We start from the raw sequence: 20655 nt of genomic DNA on the forward strand, positions 1-20655 counted from the left end.
GAAAATAGCGGTGCAAAGGTCCTGAGGCCATAGGGTAGTTGCCATGTTGGTAATGCATTAAAAAGGCTAGTGTGACTGGGGTGGTAAGAAGGTGAGAAAGTTAAGAGGAAGCCAGCTCATGAGAGTCCTTGCAAGTCTTTATAGAGGCTTGGGCTTTCACTTGGATGAAATGGAGAGCATCATAGAATTTCTAACATCGTTTCCTGACTTACGTTTTTAAAAAGATGGCTCTGACTGCTGTGTAGAGGATCAACTGCAAGGAGCCAAGGGTAGAAACTGGGAGACCAGCTGGGGGGGCTATTGCCAACAACCAGGCAAAAGAGGACGGTGGCTGGAGATTTCCTCATGTTAAAATGGAGCTCAGGATCCCCGCACTGTGTGCAGCCCAACGCTTAAATAAATATATATACATATACATACATATGTATGTATGTATAGGAACCTCTGGCCAACGGCGTGTCAGCCTGGGGAATGTGGGATTATGGGCAGCCTTTTGTGAGTCCGGCCCCTGCTGCCCAGGAAAAAGCCAAGACAGGTGCGCGCCCCGCACCGCGTCAAGAGGTACAACTGGCTGAGGGGTGTCTTGCTCCCCAGAGACTGAATAGAGAAGGGTAGGAAGGAGGGTGCCCTCTCCCAGCCCTGGCGCGGGTCCGGGGAACCCGGCACTGTGTGCGCCCCGGTATGCAACCTCTCCGCCTGTACAGGTGTGGGAATCTTCTAAGCATCCTGTGGGGAGCGCCACGGACCCCCTCCATGCAAACCTGCCCCCCCACCCCATACCCCTTTGTCTCACTTTCCCCGGATCCCATCTGTCTGCCTGTCCGTCCCCCATAGGTTTCGGTGCGCAAGGCTCCGCCGCGATCCCTCTGGCGGCAGCCCTAGCGGTGCAGCCCCGGCCGAGGGCTCAGGAGAGGAGAAAATCATGAATGAAATGGATGCGGTGCCCCCATTTCCCCCGCCCTCCCTGTCCAAGCAACCTCAGTGTGGGGGCGGTGTCTGCAGGGACTCCGAAAGCCGAATCCGGGAGAAACGGCTCCCGAGATCTGGGTCAAGGATTAAGGGTCTGAGACCCGGCCCCACTCGGGCCCTGGGCGCCGTTGTAGCTCCTCGCTTGCCAGCCCCGCTAGCCCTGCGCAATTCAAGGGAGCGGCGCAAGCCCGCCCGGAGGCGGGGCGGAGCCGGGGCTAGGTTGGGGGTGCCGAATCCACCCCGGCGGCTGCGCCCGCGACTCCGCAGCTGAGGTGCATTTGGTGCGGCGGTCCGGCGAAGGAGCGCGCACGGAGCACGGGACGGAGCGTCGGGAGGACAGACCGACGGACGGACGCCCCCGCACACGCAGACGCACAGAGCTCGGCGCGGCCCCCGTCACACACACGGACACACTCGCGCAGACACTTACAGGGACACACGCAGATACACGCACACTCGCGCGCGCATATCCTCCCGCCAGCCAGCCCGCCCGCCCGCTCGCCGGCGCCCGGAGCCCGCTCTGGCCGGTAAGTGTGCCGTTTCCTCGGCGCCTTTGTGTGGGGAACCGGAAGGCGGAGGGCGCGGGGCCCTTCCCCGGGCAGCCTCGCGACTGAGACCTCCTCTAGCCCCTAGGACAGCAAAGCCGGCGCCCGCCCCCGCCACGCCCCCATGGGGCTCCCGGCGCCCCCGGACTGGGGGAGGGGTCCCCACCCAAGGAAGGAGGCCGGGCGCTGGGGAGCGCGCTAGGAGCAGCTACCACTCCCTACGGAGCTCGGACACGGTTTCGGGGAGGGACCGGCTTAATGGTCCCGGGTCCGAGCCTCTGCAGCCGAGGCTGGTGCGCTGCTGTTGGCCGCATCGCCTCTCCAGGGGCTGCAGCTCCATGGGGAGACTGGAAAACGCCGCTAGCCTGTTGGCTTGTAAACTGCGGCTCCAGGCTCCCAGCCATCCCCTCGCTTCGCCACCCCCGGACCTTGTAGCTTAAACCACCCACTTCCCACCACCCCCGAAATAAAATGCCAGTGCGTTTCCCTCCCCCACCATACCCCTTTTTCCTAGATGAGGCCCAGGCTCCTGCAAAACGTGCAGATTACCTGGGTCAGAGCCCTGAAGGGCCACCTCACCAAGGATCATGTGGCTTAGAGGCTCAGGACCAAATGAACCTTTGGAACTCATTTAACCCCCTGATTTTACAGATGGGGAAACTGAGGCCCAGTGAGATGGTTTGAGCAAGGTCACCAGAGAGTTAGTGGCAACGCCTGCGTTAGAATCTAGGGTCCCTGGCTTTCGAACTCATTCCCCTCTATCCAGTTTGATCCTATTCCCATTGAAGCCCCAGAACCCCAAAATTCATCTAAGTGTACCAAGAAAGTCTTTGTAATTCCTGCCCCGCCCCGACTTGGAGCATCAAATACCATTCATTTGCTACCATCCTTACTGGGGTGGGGTGTGGTGGGGCGGGCGGGGGCTGGGGGAGATTAGCCCTTAATTTGCCTCATTTGGCCTCAGAGGAGAGCTATTTTATGCAAGCACTCCAGGTTTAGGATTTAGTTTGGGAGAATGAATCAGTCCTGGAGGGGAAATCGGTTACCAGGATGTTCATCCTGGTTCTCCCAGGAGTCACTAAGCCTGTGTCCTCAGTCGGACCAGGTGATGCAGCATCTGAGGAGTCGTCCCCTCCCCCACCTGGACCTGCCTGCGTGCCTTCCCAATCCCTCTTCCCTCCTCTGTAAAGGCCTGGGTCTTCAATCCAACCAGGACCCTTTCATCATCCCTTCGTGGAGGTCCTCAGGTCCTTCCTGTCTATTGAGTGTTGCTGGCAAAGCTGCGGGGAAAGCCTGAGTTGCAGCCTTAGGAGGTTCTGGTGGCAGTTCAGGGCAAGGCTCCCTCAAGGACAGCAGGGTGTCCCCAGAGCTGGCACAGAGAGGGTGCCCTGAGAGATAAGGTGATGGAGTGCAAGCTGGATGGTGGCTGGATAAAGTCAGTCATCTCTGAGGAGGCTCCATGGGATGGCAAGGTGTGCCATGTTCATTCTCTAGGGACCTGAGGCTCTGGTCTCAAGAGCTTCCTCCTCGAGTGGGATGGGCAGCCTGGCATGCAGGCATCAGGGCCAGGGCGACCCAGTGACGGAACTCCAGGACCCACCGTTGATCTAGTGGCCCATCTCAATGGCATTGTGCTCCAGAAGCACAATTTGCATAGACTTCATGATGAGTCGTGGCCCCTGGGTTTTTGCAATGAAGTGGCTCCCACCCTGAGAGGGAAGAGATCCGGGTTCCAGGCCCAGTGTCCTCCTCACTGGCCGGACAGTTTCAGTAACTGCTCATGACCTCTCTGGGTCGCAGTTCTTCCATCCAAAAAACACAACATCATTTGATTGAAGAGCTTCAAGATATCTTTCAAGTCTGAACTGTTCGGGGGTGGGGGGAGCACTTATTTATATAACTGCCGTGGGCCTGATTTTCCTCTTCTGTTACTCTGTGAAGGAATAAAATGAGATGAGATCATTTATGTAGGGTATTTAGCACAGTGCCTGGGGCATAGAAAAAGCTCAGAAATCAGTAGCTTTAGGGCCGCAGCTTTATGGCTATACCCTCCACTTCTTCCCTTTTTCAGATTGCCCAAGCACATGAGATTTTAGGGCCTCAAAGTCCCTCTACCTCAAAATCCCGTCCCCACTGACCTTTCCCAGATGCAGGGCTCAGCCAGCGTAAGTAAGTCGTTCACGCAGCCTCCCTGGGAGAAGCCTCACTTTGTGTATCAGGTATGTCACACCTAAGTGTGATCGAATGTATTAATTTATATAGTGTCAAAGATTTCCTAACACTCTGTCAGTTACTCCTCATCACACACACGAGACCCACTGTATTACTGTTGCCATTTTATAGATGGCGAAGTTAAGGCTCCCTTCAACTTACCTGCAGGGGTGTAGCGTAAAAGTCTCAGAGCCAGCGAGCTGTGCCTCCTGCTCAAATCATCTGACTCCGGATTCTGAACTCTTTCCCTCATGTTACATTGCCTGTCCTTTTCCAAGACCTGCCCTGAAGGAGAGACTGATAACCCCTTGGAAAGAGTTGAGAAGAAGGAGGGGTTTTATTCTTCTGGAAGACCAAGAGTGGCTTCTTGGAGAAGCCTGGTGGCATTTGAGTTGGGTCTAAATGATTTGTACCAAAGAAGAAAAGCGCGGGCCTGGCTGGTGTGGCTCAGTGGACTGAGTGCTGGCCTGCCAACCAGAGGGTCACTGATTCGATTCCCAGTCAGGGCACATGCCTGGGTTGCAGACCGGGTCCCCAGGATAGGGCGCACGAGAGGCAACCACACAGTGATGTTTCTCTCCCTCTCTTTCTCCCTCCCTCCCCTCTCTAAAAATAAATAAATAAAATCTTTAAAAAAAAGAAAAGAAAAGAGGGTAAATATTGCAAATAATAGAAACAGCATGAGCAGAGAATAGGCAGTTTGGGTGCGGGGGGGCGCGTTCTAAGGCATGTACAGGAACTGGAAAGCAGTTCATTCTGATCGGTGCAAAAAGGTTAAAAAAAGGAGCCGTGAGGACGGCCGGGTGGGGAGGTGGAGGCTGTTGCTGGGGGCATTGGGTGCCAAGCCAAGGGACTGGTCTTTTGTTTTTGAGTATGGGAGAGACATGATCAAATCCAGCCATTAGGAACCTCACTGTGAGTGCCCCCTTCCCCAGCAAAAACAGATTGGTAGGAGAGAACCCGCTTGCAGGCAGCCCAGGGAGGAAACAGCGGCAGTCGTCACGGTGAGAGAGAAAGAGGGTCTGGACTGGGGGTGGTTGTAAGAATGAAAGGAGAAAGGAGTTGATGCAGGAGGCTACAGTGTCACCAGACTTGGCAGCTAATTGGGTATGTACACTGGAGGGAAGGAGGAATGAGGAGTGATGACAAGGTTTTGATCCTGCGGAGCTAAGGATGCCATTCGCAGAAAGCCCAATCGGGAAGAGTCGGGAGGCTTCGGAGTGGAGGCCATGGGTCTGACAGGGAACCATAAAAACTCCTGCAAAGCTGGCTCACCGAGTACCCCAGACTGTTAAGGGCTGGTTCGTTCATTCATTCTTTCATTCTCCAAATGCATATAAACATCTGTTACATGCCAGGTTGCTCTAGGCTCGAGGGACACATTGCTGGAAAAGATGAACTTCCTGCGTAAGCTCTACCAAGGTAGACAGAAAATAAAATATAAGCAAAGATGCAACATTTCAAGGGGGCAAGCAGTGCTCGGGGGATAAAAGTTAAGCAGGGTGAGGAGTGACGGGAGGACAAGAGTGGAGAAAGAGGTTGGCCTTTAAATAGACTTGTCTTTAAGGAGGTGATATCTGGACAAAGACCTGAATGAAGTGAGGAGGAGACCGTAGGGAATGAAGGCATTCTAGGAAGAGACCACAAAAGTGGCCTTTAAGGCTGCCTGCAGCTCTTGTTACTCCCACATCCCAGAGGAAGACACTGAGGCTTTGAGAGGTTCAGATACCAGCCTGAGGCCCAGGCGGAGGGTGGGGGGGCGGGGGCGGGGGGGCGGGTAGTGGCAGAGCATAGCTTTCAGCCAGTTCTCTCTGCTTCCACATCCGTCCTTTTTCCAGAAGACCATGGTTGCCTTAAGGTGTGAGACCTCAAAATGGCCAGCCTGTCATGTTTTGAGGGATTCTCCCCATGACTGAGGACCTCTGGTGACAGCCCGCCCTGGGCCCCAGGTTTCCAACTGTCCGTTGACACAAGGCAGTGAGAGACTCCATCATCCCCGGGCCAGGACCAGGCTCCATCCTGTCTTCCCCAGTGGACACCTGAGCAGGACCAGAGTGACCACCTTCCTTCTGTCATGCCAGCCCGTAGCCCTTCCGAGTGCCCGTTAGCTCCTGCACCGAGTGGAGTAATGCTCTCTTCTTCATAAGGTCGTCACAAGGGTCTAATGAAGTAAGGGACTGGAAAGTACATGGCACATAGTGGGTATGCAGCTCAGATTTACTCTATCTGAATTCAGACCTTTTTCAGCCTTGACTACTGCTCCCATCTGGGATTTTTTTGTCTTTCCCATTTTATTTGACTTCCTGGATACCATTCTTCTCTCCCCTGACAAAGGAGCCTCTGCCAGGCCCTGCGTCTGAATCGGTTTGCCTCAGTCTTCCACCAAAACCAGAAGTGCCAGGATCTCTCGAGCCTGTGGCACCACAGCTCAGCGGGGCCTGAGCACAGAAGAGTTAAATCAGAGACTGAGGGAGGGGCCCTGACAGCAGACTAGACCCCTCTGTGGGGCGTGGCAGGAGCTGGGGGCCTCCCTAGCTGTAGGTGCGAGCAAACCAAGCTCTGAACTCCAGCTTTCCCCTCTGTGAGTGCTACAAGCCCCAGGAGAAGTGGTTTTGTAAGCAGTGAAGCTCAGAGCAGATGTCAAAAGGGATCATCGTGAATGATCCAGAGCAAGGCACAGGTGGCCCTGGCAGTCCAGGCCAAGGCTCAGCATCAGGGACATCTAGGAGGGAAACCAGGGGCAAGTAGAGACCAGAGCACAAAATCATTTGCGATCAGGGTGGGTGTGTAATCAGCACAGGCTCGGTTGGCATTCTAGTTCCAAGTGGAGTGGGGAGAGCTGCAAGAATGGACAGGCTTTGGTCCTAGAAGGCAGATGACCACGACATAGACAGTGGCTGCCAGAGTAGAAGGCAGAAGGCCAGGTGCTAGGACTGGGACGGTGTCCTTGCCAGACAAGCAACAGTGAGACTGAGTGTTGTTAACACTCTTAGCAACAATAATACCAGCGAACACAGTGTACTCCGTGCAAGGCATTCTTCTAAGAGCGCCCTGTTTACTCATCAGAGCCATATTATGAGTTGGGGGTCTGTCGCTAGTTCATTTTACAGATGAGAAGACTGAGGCAGGAAGAAGCCACGTATCTTTCTCAAGATCAGACAGCCTGTGAAGGAGCCTTGGTTCATACGCGGCCAGCCCAGTCCCAAAACCTGAGCTTTGTGGGGATTTTTAATGAGCTACTCACACAGACTCCAACTCTAGCCCACTTCTCATTTGTTTTTTCCAAGAAGTATGTCTTGAATGTCTGCCTGGTACCAGATAGAGATTAAGCATGGGAAACAGGAAATTCCATATAAGAGGTTGTGAATCTAACGGTTTAAATAAAAGCGGGGCCTAGAGTTGAGACAAACTCAGTTTGAAGCCTGCTTCTGCCACTTAACCAACTGTGTGACCTTGAGCAAGTGACTCAGTCTCTTCAGGTCCCGCTGTCCATGTGGGCAGGAGGGGGTGATAACTGGGTTTGGCTCACAGGGTGTAGTGAGAAATGAATGATGTCATGCATAATGCTTGGCATGGTACCCAGCACACAGTAAGCACTCGGTAAAAAGAGGCAGCAAGGATTATAAACCACAGTGTGAGGCGAGGATACAGGTATCAATAAGTGACTGCCAAACGGAGAGGTAAGAACAGAAAAGGGAGCATCCAGGTCTTCCTAAGGGAGTCAGGGAGGGTTCTGCTGAGGAGGTTACATTTCAACAGGGTCTTGGAAGGGCCTCAAAAAGTTTTCCAAAGGAAGGTGGGCAAAGGGGGCTTTTCCAGTGAAGAAAAAGTACATTTCAAAGCACTATGGGTAAGAGCAAGCATCTAAATGGAAATATCAGACCCCCCCCACACACGAGGTGTGATCTCACCTTCACATTTGCGATTGCCTGTTTTCTCCTCGCAAATTAAACTGTCTACCTTGGGGATAGAGGGGCTGTAGAGAGAAGGAGCAGAATGCAGTGTTTTTGGAGTCTTGGAGAACAACGAGTTAAACCAGACGGCCTTTGAACTCTGCAATCCTGCTCTTCATTTGATCTTATCATGGGCTCCTGTCCACCACACAGGCAGAACTATGTGCAGCCAGTAGTCATCATTGCAGCTTAACAGGCCTCCATCAATAACTGGCTGGGATGGGGTCTTCCCTCCACACTTGAAAGTGGGGCATCTGTTGTCCAGGCTCCATGACCCAAGACCTGGTTTCCTTGGTGCTGGGAGCGCCCTCTGCTGGTCTCCTGCGGCTCCACCACCATCCATTTCATCCAACATTGACAGCCCCAGAATTGAAGCTTGACCTTAAGGAAAGGCCAGCCTATAGCCCCTGTGTAGGCTGGGCCTCTCCGGCACTGTTCCATCTTCCTTCCCTTGGGTCTCTGCCGCGCTGACGCCCCCGTCTCCCACCAACAGAGCAGGATAGAGGAGAAGTCATCATTTATCTGGGCACATCCCAAGCAGAGAACACTCAGACCCTGTGTTTGGGATGCAGAACACTCCAAGTTTGCAGTCTGCTCAGACGTGGGGACAGATGGCTGGACAGTGGACAGCTGGGCAGGGAGGGTAGGCAGCTTGGCAGGATAGAAATAGCAGTGAACTAAGTATTGGGAGTCCTGGGCTCAGAGCCTATCTGTTCCACAAGTTTGCTGCACGTATCAGTCTGTGTCCTTTGGTTGCCAGCAACAGAAACTAACTCTTAGTAACAGGCAGAAAAGCCATGTATCACAAAGCTTTGGGTTATGACACAGAATGACAGGTAACTGACCTCTGGTCTTGGGTTCTTCCTCTGACAAGGGACACACAAGGCGCCAAAGGAAGAGAGAGGTAACTCTTCAAACAAAATCAGGATTTTGTTAACTACCTGAAAATGGCTGTTCGCCTGCCGTGTGACCTGAGGCAAGTCACTTAACCTCCCTTGCCTCAGTTTCCTTACTGCTAGCCTTTCTCCTCCAGTTTCCAGTGTACTTTTTGCTGAGAAAGCTCCCTGACCCAGTCCCAGAGGGCACCTTCCCCCATCTTGGGAGTGAATTTTGAGGGAGCAAGGTGAGTGAGGGGCTGTGTGGTTCCCTGCAGCTCATCCCATTAAGGAGGACAAGCCCCCTCCACGTGCATGCCCCCGGAGTGATGACTCATTTGCATGAGGTGCTCAGCGTGGAGCTTACAGGTCCCCTGCCCCTGAAACTCGGGATGGCATGTGAGCTCCTCCTGGCTGTGGTCTGGCCATCTTCTCCAGGTTGCGGAGATCCTAGCTAGAGTCTACGCTTCCAGAGCCCCCAGAGCCACCAACCCCAAGTCCCTACCGTGCCCTCCATTTGATCTTTAACACAGGGTCCATTTATAGACTCAAGCCCTGTGCTGCACACCTGGGGTGCAGAGGTAGCTGAGGGAGTGGGGAAGCTCCAGGTCACCAGAAGCCCAGGGGAGGATGCAGGTGCATAAAGAGCTAACGATAGCAGCAGAACAAAGGAAGAGACAGAAGTGTGAGGTAGGGGTATGGGGGAGCCCAGAGATGCGAGAGCTTGATTCTTCCTGGCAGATCAGGGAGTGCTCCGTGGAAGAGGGAATGTTGGGCATGATTGAGATTCAGTCATATTCAAGGACTAGAGGAGTCTGCTGGGGTCAGAGCTTTAGGAGGATGACAGGAGCTCCATGTTGACAGCGAGGGATGTCTAGAGGGCCCTAGCAGCCTCAAGAGTATGAAACACAAGGTAGAAAGCATGGCAGCCTGGGGTTGCGTCAGGAGGTTCCCGGGGGCCCAGCCTCCCACTCAGGAATCCTGACTTCGGCACCCCAGCTCCTCCTCTGCCTCCATCCCCAAACCTGCCAGGTGCTCCTCTGCCTATGTCGTTGGCACCCCTGGCATGCACTCCAGGACGCCTCCTGTCAGCACCCACTCGCCCCTTCCAGCCCCCAGGCAGAGGCGACGTGCTCCCAGCCCATCCTGGACAGATACCTGGTAGAGCGCGTCACTCAGCACACAGCAGTGACCTGTTCTGTCTCCCCGACCAGCCACACGCTCTAAGGAGATGGGCGGGCTGCTTCAGGGCAGTCTCCAGCACCCAGCACGGGTGGAGTTGCCAAGTGGCGCACATTGCCGTCACATGTACGAATGGACAGTCGATGGTGATGATGTTCAAGCTGAAAGGGACTTAGAGTCTGACTATTTATTTTATAGACAAGACCTCAGGGGTCTAGAGCGAGAGAGGATTGCTCAAAGTCACAAGCATGTGGGGGGCAGAATTGAAAGACTTGTGGTTCATTGCAGCATTGTTCACAATAGCCAAAAGACGGGGACAGCACAAATGTCCATCGCCTCATGAATGGAGAAATAAAATGTACTATGTTTTTATAGTCAAGTATTCGTCCAAAAAAAGGAGTGAAGTACTGTTACAAGTAGATGAACCTTGAAAACGTTATGCTGAGCAAAAGAGCCCAGACACAAAAGGTCACACACTCTTTATGATTTCATTTATATGAAATGTCTAAAACAGGCAAATATATAGAGATACGAAGCAGATTGGTGGTTGCCAGGGGCTGGAAGAGGGGAGAGTGAGTAAAAACTAATAGGTATGGAGTTTCCTTTTGGGATGATGAAAATGGCTGGAACTACATAATGGTGGTGGTTGCATGTTGTGAAGGAATTAAATGCCACTAAAGTTTACACTTTAAAATGGTTAAAATGATGTATTTTATATTAAGTGAATTTTGTCACAATAAAAAAAAGGAGCGGGGGAGGTTGTTTGAGACCATAGCAGATGCCCATGAGCTGGGCCTAATGTCTCTTCCTCAAGCATAGCTGCTGGCCCTGCTTCCTGTTGCCGACCTGCCCGGCCCGGGCCATGGTGGAGGAGCCCGCGGCACCGCTCACTGTCAGGGAGCCCACAGTCCAGTAGAAAAGGGCTGCGCCCCCTCAGGAGGCAGGATTCCCGGCAGCCAGGCCTGCCTCTTGCCGTGTCCTCTGCTGAGGCCTAGCACCCGTTGCTTCCCATCCCACTAACCAGCCTGCTTCCAATTAGTGCCAAATGTTCCATACATCTCAGGCCTCCATGCCTGGCTCTTGCTATTCGCTCTATGCAGGAAGGTCTTTCCCTCGTGACCCCTCATTTCCCTGAAACATCCTTTAGGAACCAGCTCCTGTCTTCCCCTTGGAGAAGACTTCCTCCACCCCTCACCACAAGCTGAGCTGAGTCCATCCCAAGGTGTCCATGCATGTGTCAATTAAAGCAGATGTGGGTGCATGATATTTGCACATTTGTCGCACCGGGAGGATTGGGAGCTGTGGAGGGAGGGGCCTGGATTGTTTGTCACTGTATTCTAAGACCGCGCTGGTGCCTTGTTCATAGGGGGTGCTCAGCAAATGCTTGTTGAATGAAGCAGTGGCCTTGGAAAGGTTCTCTTTCCTCCCAGACATTCCGCATCATTGAGGGAGGGACAGGCTAGGTGATGGCCCTGCATCTCCAGGGTTTTCTGGTTCAAAGGGCAGCAGTGGGGGCCACTCCAACAAGAAGCTGCCTGTATCTTGGCCAGTTTTCTGCTTTTTTGCCCACTCACTGGAGTGGAGAAGGAGATAGAAGGGGACTGCAGCAATCCACCGCAGACAGCTAGTTCTGCTCTTGGTGAGGAAGGACGGCAGTGCCCAGAGACTTCTCCTTCTCCATGTAGCCTGAATGGACCATCTCTTCTCTTGGGGAATCTAATTAAAACCCTCCCCTAAGCAGCCTAGGCATGGGGGTTTGGGCTGACGGGGGTTTGGAGTCCTTTGATTGCAGGACCGAGCAGCAGGTTCTTGCTCCATGTTCCTCTACAAATGAGAGGTGCTACTCTTTCTGCTTTTCTGATTATGAAATTAGTCATTTTCTAGGAAGCTTATTTATAGAGTCCTCTGAACGCATGCAGCACCAAGCTATTCTGAACACGGCTTGGGGCCAGGGAGGCTTAAGGTGCAACAGCATCTGTGAGTCACTCCTGGGGCCCCTCCCAGAGGTGTCTGGATACTTTGGTTACCTTTCTGCACCCAGCCAGAAGCCAGCCCTCACGGATTGTCCTCGGGCTGGGGCGCTCTTTAGGGAACACAGAAAGCTCTTTCTCAGGGTGGGGAGATTGTGGATAGGCATTCTTGATCCCAACTTCCGTGGCCACGATGTACAACCTGGGGCAAGTCAGACCCCCGTTGTGTGCTTCAGTTTCCTCCTCTGCAAAATCAGTCCTCCAGATATGTGGTTCTGTGACTGCTCTTGACAGCAGCCCTGGAGGAGGGTTCCAGGAGGCTTAACAAAGACCTGCCCACCAGGCCCTGGCTGGATAGGGCAGTTGGTTAGAGCATCATCTCAATACGCCAAGGCTGTGGATTCAGTCTCCAGTTAGGGCACATGCAAGAATCAACCAGTGAATGCATAACTAAGTGGAACAACAAATCAATGTTTCTTTCTCTGAAATCAATAAATAAAAAGAAAAGAAACTTAAAAAAAAAAAAAAGACATGCCCACCAGGCAGCTCCGATTATAGCCTTGTTTGAGGTTCCTGATTTTTTTTCAACATGGCCAGGGCAACATTCATTTATTCAATGAATATTTATTTCATGAACACCTGCTATGAGCCAGGCACTGTGTGAGACTTTAAAAATAAAGCAGAAGTAGTGGTGGTACTTCTACTGGAGGTAGTACTGCCCTCATGTAACTCATGGTCTAACGGTTGAGATAGGTGTCAATCAAATAATGGCATAAATAAAAATAAAATTTCAAATTGTGTCAAGTGCTGTGAGTAAAAAGTACTGAGAAGCAGAGCTGGGGAAGCTTTCCAGGCAGAGAGGAAACCGTGTATAAGTTTATCAGGGAAGAAAAGCCTGTCAGAGTGCAGAGGTCAAGAGGGAAAGGGGCATGAAATAAGGTTGGAAGAATAAACAAGGGTCAGACCATGCTAGATCTGGAAAACTTTGGTAAAGGATTTTTGTCTTTGTTCTAAGTACAGTATGAGGCCATTGAAGCAGTTTTTCAAGGAAGGTTCTATGAGCAGTGTTGAGTTTGGAAAGAGTTGATTCTCGCTAAACCTGCCCCATTCAGTTGTGCAGGTTGTAAACGGCACCACCGCTACAGCCCGACGTGTGCGTTGGAGCATATGGAGACTGTTGTGGAGACCAGCCTGAGTGGACGCCAGGGACCAGTTAAAAGGCTGCCTCGGTCACCTAGGCAGGCGGTGCTGGGCATGGACCGAAGTGCAGGTGGTGGAGGGGGAAGTACGTGCAGGGACTCAGGAGACATTTGAAGGCCCTCTCTGCAGGAGAGCTCGGCTCTGAGGTTTGGGATTCAGTGAGGGAACATGGCAGTGAAGAAAAAAGAAAATTGTGCAGCACCAGTTGCGAGCACATTAACCCAGCTTGTCTGCCCTTTATTACCTCAGGTCTGCAGCCTGACCCGAAAGCAGCCTCAGGACCAGTCCTAGGGGCAGGGTTGCAGGACTGGTGGGCAGAGAGGCAACCGACCTCTTGGATTTCTCCAACGTATTGCATTGGCCAAATATTTCATGTGGTTTTTTTCCATAAAATGAAAGACATATTTTTCATTTTCACCAATAACTTCATCGATTTGGATATTTTGAGTACGTTGACTCTCTTCCACATGGTAGAACATTGATCATTCTCAATTAATGTATTGATTTGACCACTATAAACTTCAGCTGGTCTACCTAACCATGGAGCATTGTCCAGTGAGAAATCTCCAGCATGAAACTTCACAATTTGTGTTTCAGTTGCATTTTTACCTTTCTTGAAATAAAGCAGTCTGCCAAAATGTTGCTTATTTTCTTCCATTTTCAATATTAAAATGGCTACACAAAAATTCACCAATTTTGATCATTTTTTAAAAAATGCATGCTGATGTGACAGCTGTCACAATGCAATCTGGTAGAATTGTTTCGAATGAAGTTCAAGGCAACTAAGTGCTACTACAGCTATCTTCCAGAAAAAACCAAATGAACTTTTTGGCCAACCCAAAAGTATACTGATGAGGCTCTATTAAAGCTTCTTTTGGTTGCCAGCCTCAGAAATCAAATCCCACTAGCTTAAGCTAAAGTGTTGTAATCTATTGGGAGGATTCTGGGACATCTTGTGGCCTTCATGGACACGTTGCCCAGCCGGGACTCAGGATGGGCTGGAACATGGCAGCTTAGAGGCCCCCAGCAGCAGATGTTCTGGCCCTTTTCTCCAGGAGACCGCAGCTGCCATGATTTGGCCCAGCGACCGCAGGCCCTCGGGGGTGCCTCTGACTGACCCAGCATGGTTGGCGCGTCCAGCCATCTTCCACGGGGGTCAGGGCCATGAAGAGCAGGCGGGGCCATTGGAGGCCACCGCATTTCAGGATATTCCTAGAGTCGGGAGCCCCTGTGAGCTATATAGTTGTCCTTAGAGTATGTCTGTCTCTAGACCCTTCAAAGGGTCTGCCTAACCCACAGCGACATTTTCCCAGCTTACTGGGTAAAGGAGAAAAAGGCTAGACCCCACTATAGTTCTGAAAGGTGCCCTGATGGTCTAGAGAGTTTTCTGAGTTCAGAAAGAAAGAAAACATTTAGAATGTGCAAAAAATACATATAGCTACTTCTTCTAGCAGTTTCTGGAGATGAGTCTTGCATACCACTGTCCACTGCCTGAGGTACAGTCCTTGGGGAGCTGGACACAGACTGTGTTACCCAGACCCCTCTCCTTGCTTCCCCCATGCTTTCAACTCTTAAATGGTGCAGGCACAGGAACTGAGAGGCAGGACAGCACCGCAGGGAGCGTGAGCCTGGAGCCTTAGACTATAACTTCCTGCCCAGCTCCACCCTAATGAGCAGAATGACCTTGGGCACGTTATGTAACTTCTCCGAGCCTGTTCAATGATTCCTGTTCATGGGGTCACACTGAAGACTCAGTGCGATAGAGTCTGTAAAGTGTTTCACACATGGTAAGCCCTCCTTAAGTGGTAGAGATGACGATGACGTTGGTCACAGTGATGCTGCTGATGCTGGTTTCACCGGGAAGATACCTGCAGGATTCTCCTCTTCCTGCAGCCTGACCCTTCTATAGGTTGGTCTTTTCTGAAGGTCCCTCTGATGGGGCGGGGTGAGGTTATTCAAAGGGACACAGTGCGAGAAAGGAAGGCCTTTGATGTTTGCTCAGGGTTTTGTCTTGATCCCAGCTCAACAGCATCCTCTCCGGTTTTTCATCCTGCTGCAGGAGGGAGAGAGAGAACCGCGCCGCCGATGACTCCGAGGCTGGGGCCCTGGACATGTGCTGCAGTGAGAGGCCGCCGGGTGAGTCTTCCCAGCACCCAGGCGCCCCCGCCCCCTGGAGTTCCAGATGGAGGGAGAGAGCCCCAGATGACACGGGCTGGAGTAGAGCCTGGTTAGCTGTGAACTTGCTTGAGAGGAGTGACTCAGCTGGTCCATAGATCTTCATTTAAATGGGGATTTGTTTTTCTAATGCCTGATGTCTCTCTAGCCTGTTATCATTTGGAGCTGCTCAAGGCTCCCATGGAGAGAAGAGCGGGTAACTGAGGGTGTGCTGGGAGGGTGGAGAGAAGGGTGAAGAGCTGGGGAGTCCAGGGTTGATCAGGATATGACCACTGACCAGTAGTGTGCTGGGCTGATTTCAGGAGGTAAGATCAGGAAACAAAATCTCACTGAGCATGAACCCAAGGTGGGGTGGAGAATGTAGAGAAACTACCTGCGAGAAGCCTGGTGTGGATGTGAAATTGTGCTGCTTGTGTCTGGTTGACCACACTTGTCGGGGTGGGGACGGTGCTGGCTGTCTGAACCACGGACCATATCACCACAGAGATACTACCAAGGCGCTCCTGCCCATGGGGGCAGATGTCCCAGTCATAGCGCAGATACCCAAGTCGTGACAAACAGCCTTGGAAGGAATAGAGAGAAGGAAGGTAGGGGAAGATGTTAGTGGGGTTTTATTCTTTTCAGAAAAAATTGTATTGGTTTTTCTTTCTTCTTTTGCCCATTGTAGAAATGTTAGAAAATAAAGACAAGTGAAAAAAAAAGAAAAATTACCATAATCCTATAGCACAGCATACTTTTTCATCTCTCTCCTTCCAGATGTTTTTGTTAAAAAAAAAAAAAAAAAAAGCAGCCATTTGATTTCTAATATTGAAGTTCCAAACCTGTAGCTTGTCAGAAGTCTCATGATTGGCTAGGAACGTTAGAATGGAGTCTTCAGTGACACTCTTTAAGATAGACATTTAAACAACTAGGTATGCCTCTAAAGCGATGACTTTAAAATAAGCAGTTATTTTAGCAGTGACCAGTTTGGCACAATTGGTTGGAGCTTCATCCTATAACCAAAAGGCCACGGGTTCAATTCCTCGTCAGTGTACCTACTTAGGTTGTGGGTTCTGTCCCAGTCTGGGCACATACTGGGCACATACTGGGCTCATATGACAGGCGACCAGTGGATTCTTCTCTCTCACACCAATGTTTCTCTCTCTCTGTCCCCCCTCTCTTCCGCACCTCCCTCTCTCTCTAAAAAGCAATGAAAAAATGTCCTCAGGTGAGGATTAAAAAAAAAAGTAAGCAGTTATTTTATTCACACCATGAGTCATGCCCCTGCTACTGCTGAAGCTCCTCAGGTGAGCATTGAGCCTCATAGTGCAACTCACACTTCATCCAGTACGGGTGCCATTGCTCAAAACACTTTGGACGGCCTGTGAGGATGGTCTTAGTGTTGTTCACGAGGACCTGAAACATCTAGTTTGAAGAAGAGGATTCTTCAAAGGGATGTGAGCACTGTCTGCAACTATCTGAAAGACTGCCTTGCAAAGGAGGCAGCCTATTCATTCTGTGTATACCTTAGGAAGATGGCATAAACCCAACACACAGAAACCAAAGAGAGGCCTGTTGGCCCACAAGGTGCAGAACCTTCTTTCTGACTCTAAAAGATGTCCACAGAGCTTGATAATTCAAGAGGAAGAAAATGAGTGTTTCATCACTGGAGGCATTCAAGTAATTTCTGGATAGACATTGGAGAGGAAATTTCCACGAGGGTGGGAGGTCGAGATGACATCAAAAGTCCCTTTCAACTACTAAACAGCTCTGTGACTCAGCTATGAGTCATAGAATTCGGAGATGACTCTACAACCAGGGATGGCCCCACTGGCTAGGGAAAATAACCATGAAAAACAGGACACGATGTTCAGGAGTCCAAAGAATAGCATGGGGAGGAGGAAAGAGAATGAGATTTGGCCTCTGAGTCTGGTTTTTCTGTTTACAGGCTGTGTGTTAATGTACATGTTGCTTAACCTTGCTGGTCCTGTAGTACTTCATTTGTAAGTGAAGACAACGACAAAATGGTTATTTGTCCTCACAAAGATTAGATAATCTCAAGCACTTATTAACAAATATTTATTGAGTACCTACTATGTGTCAGGTACTGTCGTGGGTGCTAGGGATAATAGTAGTGAATCAAGCACGCATAGTTCCTGCCCTGCTTTCAGTTGCTCCTGGAAAATGGAATGAAGCCAGAGCAGAGAAGCTATGGTAATAAGGATGTTTCATTCCACCCTTCTCTTCCATTCCTCCCTGAAAGCCAGCAACTAAGATAGAATGGAAGAAGCATTGGTTGTCTCCATTGGAGCTGGTACATTGCCTTCCTTGTGCTGTGTGCACTCTTCCAAACGCTGCTACATGTTTATGGCATGGAATCCTCTCCAATAACCTAGGAAGGCAGCACCATTTGCTATCCCCATCTTACATATGGGAGGACCAAGGCCCAGGGAGGTTAAGGAATCTGTCCAGGTCACTTAGCTAGTGTTTGGTAGATAAGAATTGACTCCAGACAGTGTCTTCAGAGCTCATACTCCTGGCCACTAACTACCCCATCGTGCTTCCATTGTCACCATGGAGCCACCATCATCTCCTGCAACCTTGTAGGTTGAGGCCAGAAGAACTAAGGGCTGTCTATCCCCAGGGAGGAGTTTGGAGGAGATGGTGATGTCACTGTGCATGTCCCTATCTGTGTCCTTCCTCTGGAAAGTCCTGACTTCCAGAGGCCAGGCAAGTTGCGTGCCCCTATAGACCCCCACGATGCCATCTTGATGTGTTTATTGAAGAAACTTTTTGCCTGTTTCCTCTATGGGACCATGAGCTCCTTGAAGGCAAGTACCTCTCTATTTCATCCTCTATGTCCATTCATTCACTGACTGTTCATTGAGCATCTGCATGTGTTGAGCACTCTTGTAAGCACTGAAGAGTCAACAGTGCATAAAACTGAGAATTTTTCCATCCTCACAGAACAGTGTTGTGTACTGGTTAACAGCAGGGACTCTTGACCAGGCTTGGCTCCACAGCTTACCATGGGGGGATCATGGGCAAGTTATTTAACCTTTCTGTGCATCCCATTTACAATATGGCAAAAATAATATACACTGCCATGTAGAGTTGTTGGAGGATTAAACGAAGTCATAGAGAAATTAGAGCAGCATTTGGTACATATCAAGTGCTGCACAGGCATTTGCAATTAAGGGAAAGAAAAACAAATAAAGTAAGTAAAATATATGGCGTAGTAGATAGTGATAAGCGCTCTGGAGAAAAGGCCAAGAAGCAGAGGATGGGAAAGGAATGGAGGGTGGTTCTGGAACCTGGTGAGGAGTAGATTTCCACAAATGTTGATTAGCTGAAACCACTGACCTGAACTTCAACTTGGACATAAAAGGAGATGGCAGTATAAAGGCCAAGAGAATTGGGGCGCTGGCCCTTTAGAATGAGCCCCTGGGCACTGCAAGCAATTGCATAATGATGTAAAAATACAGCCCTCAAGTAATCTCTCCCCCTGCCAGCTGTCTTCCCAGCCAGGCAAGACCAGAGGCGAGGCAGAGAGGGGGCCAGCCATGCCTGGTGACTCACTTATTCCTACGCGCACCACATTGCCAGGCTGGGGCAACATGGCCAGCACTCCTGGCCACGGTCATCTGGACCTGAGCCATCGCCGAACAGGTCAGCGGTCCTCGCAGATTGAGATTTCCAGGCGAAAGTATCCTCAGGCATCTCCAGCACCGCGGGCAACCCACAGCTGCCCCAGGGACAGGCAGGCTTGCTCACGGCCCTGGGGCGCCGCATGCATGGGCTCACACACTCATCTATGTGTTCTCCCTTGTCACCGCCTCATGTCACATACTCCCGTGCACATAGCCACACATAGCCGGGCACGCGCCCTGTCTCTCTGTCCAGCAGAGCCCTGTAGAGGCTCACGCACCTACCAGTCTTCTTCCTCTCGCGCACTCAGGCTGTCTTAGCCCCATGGCTCCATCATGCCCCTCCTTCCACTAGACATGCTTTTAGAGATGGACAGACTCGCTTGCTCTCTCCTTCCCTCTTTAGGTCTCTCTCTCCCCCACATCACACCCTTTCTCACGCACACATACGGACAAGCAGGCGCCTTCCCTCCCATTCTCTACCCCTTCCCAGGCCCTCAGTTATGCGTGGTTCCCAGGTACTGTCGCAGGCGCAGAGTCTGCACCTGGGTGCGCGCTCCACTCCATGCCCATGCACACATTTATTTTTCTTCTCCCCTCATGCACATATTCTTTTTCACATGGCCACCCATGGCCCTTTTCTTCTTTTTCACCCTCCCTTACTCGCTCACTTACTTGCTCACTGTCACCGAAACACATTTATACATTCCAACTCACACTCCCCCTCTTCTGCGCGTAGGTGTTCACATTTGCGAGAAACCAGGCAACCCTGCTGATGCTGGGGCCTCCGCTCCTTCCCCAGCCAGCACCGATGGGCACCTAGCTGGGGACCAGCAGCTTCTTCGGGGGTACAGGGCAGAGGAGGGAGGGAGGTAAACAGTAGGCACTAGGGATGGCACGACATCACCAAGTGTCGTTCTATGTCTCCAGTGGGCAGGCTCACAGGACTGAAGCCAGAATGCAAATGGGGCCCCAAGTGGTGCATCACTCCGCTGCGCAGTCCTACACTGCGAGGGCCCTTGTGTGCATGCACGCGGGCATGTCAGTCTGTGTGTCTAAGCGTGGTCTGCACTCCGCCCCAACAGCTGTTCCTTGGCCACCCCTCACACCAAAAGAGCCCCAAGCAAGAGGCCGTGTCCACCTGCAGAAGGGCGTACCGGCACCCGTGCAGGCTCCGGGCCACTTGGGCAAGCAGCTCTGGAGTCCTAGTAGCCAGAGCGTGGCCAGGAAGGGGGCCTGAACACACCTCCTGCACCCACCGGGAGCAGCACAGCCAGAGAAGAGGGACCCCAGGTCTAAAGACAACACTGCCCTTGGGAATAGGGTGTTCCCACAGCCCTCCCGTGGCTGGCAGCTGGTCCCTGCCACCCTGAGATTTTAGTATGTCATGATTAGCTGGTTGTATGGAAGGCTGTGAGTAGACACTGAGGCCTGAGTAGGCTGTTGCCCATTTGGTAGGTACAGCTGGCCTCGATACCCACTCCCTACCTAAGTCTCAGTGCCTTAAAGTCTTCTTTCCACCCAGCCTTAGGCTGTGTATCATCACAGGAATCCAGTGGGCCCTCCTGTGAGGGGGATGAGCTCCAGGTCTCAGCAAGGTAGCCTTTTATGAAGTGGAGAGGAGGCCTGTGTTGAGCAAACCTTTGCTCCCCTAATCCTGCAGCCACTCCCCCGGCCGTCAGGGAGGGGGGTCATGGCTTTCATGGCGGCATCGCGGCTGCACAGGTGAGGTCTTAGGCCAGAAGCCAAGAAGGGCCCGCTGAAAAGGCAGCCTGACACTTTTTATTGATTTGACAGCTTTTCTTAAGATTTTATTTATTTATTTTTAGACAGAGGGGAAAGGACGGAGAATGGGAAAGAAACATCAGTGTGTGGTGGCCTCTCTTGCACCCCCTACTGGGGACCTGGCCCGCAACCCAGGCCTGTGCCCTGACTGGGAATCAAACTGG

General features: G+C 51.6%; 1 protein-coding gene across 1 annotated transcript in view; it reads left to right on the top strand.

Annotated features, from left to right (window-relative positions):
• The first annotated feature begins 1388 nt into the window (after positions 1-1388).
• The window catches only part of PTPN5 (protein tyrosine phosphatase non-receptor type 5), a 49820-nt gene continuing 30553 nt past the window's right edge, over positions 1389-20655 (top strand). Inside the window, exons 1-2 of the mRNA XM_054586260.1 lie at positions 1389-1496; positions 14965-15041. Of these exons, the coding sequence (XP_054442235.1) occupies positions 15017-15041 (25 nt within the window). The 5' untranslated portion in view covers positions 1389-1496; positions 14965-15016. The remainder of the gene's footprint in view (positions 1497-14964; positions 15042-20655) is intronic.

Source organism: Pteronotus mesoamericanus, unplaced genomic scaffold (genome assembly GCF_021234165.1).
Source record: "Pteronotus mesoamericanus isolate MK-2021 breed Mesoamerican mustached bat unplaced genomic scaffold, CSHL_Meso_final contig_90, whole genome shotgun sequence".
Taxonomy (NCBI): Eukaryota; Metazoa; Chordata; class Mammalia; order Chiroptera; family Mormoopidae; genus Pteronotus; species Pteronotus mesoamericanus.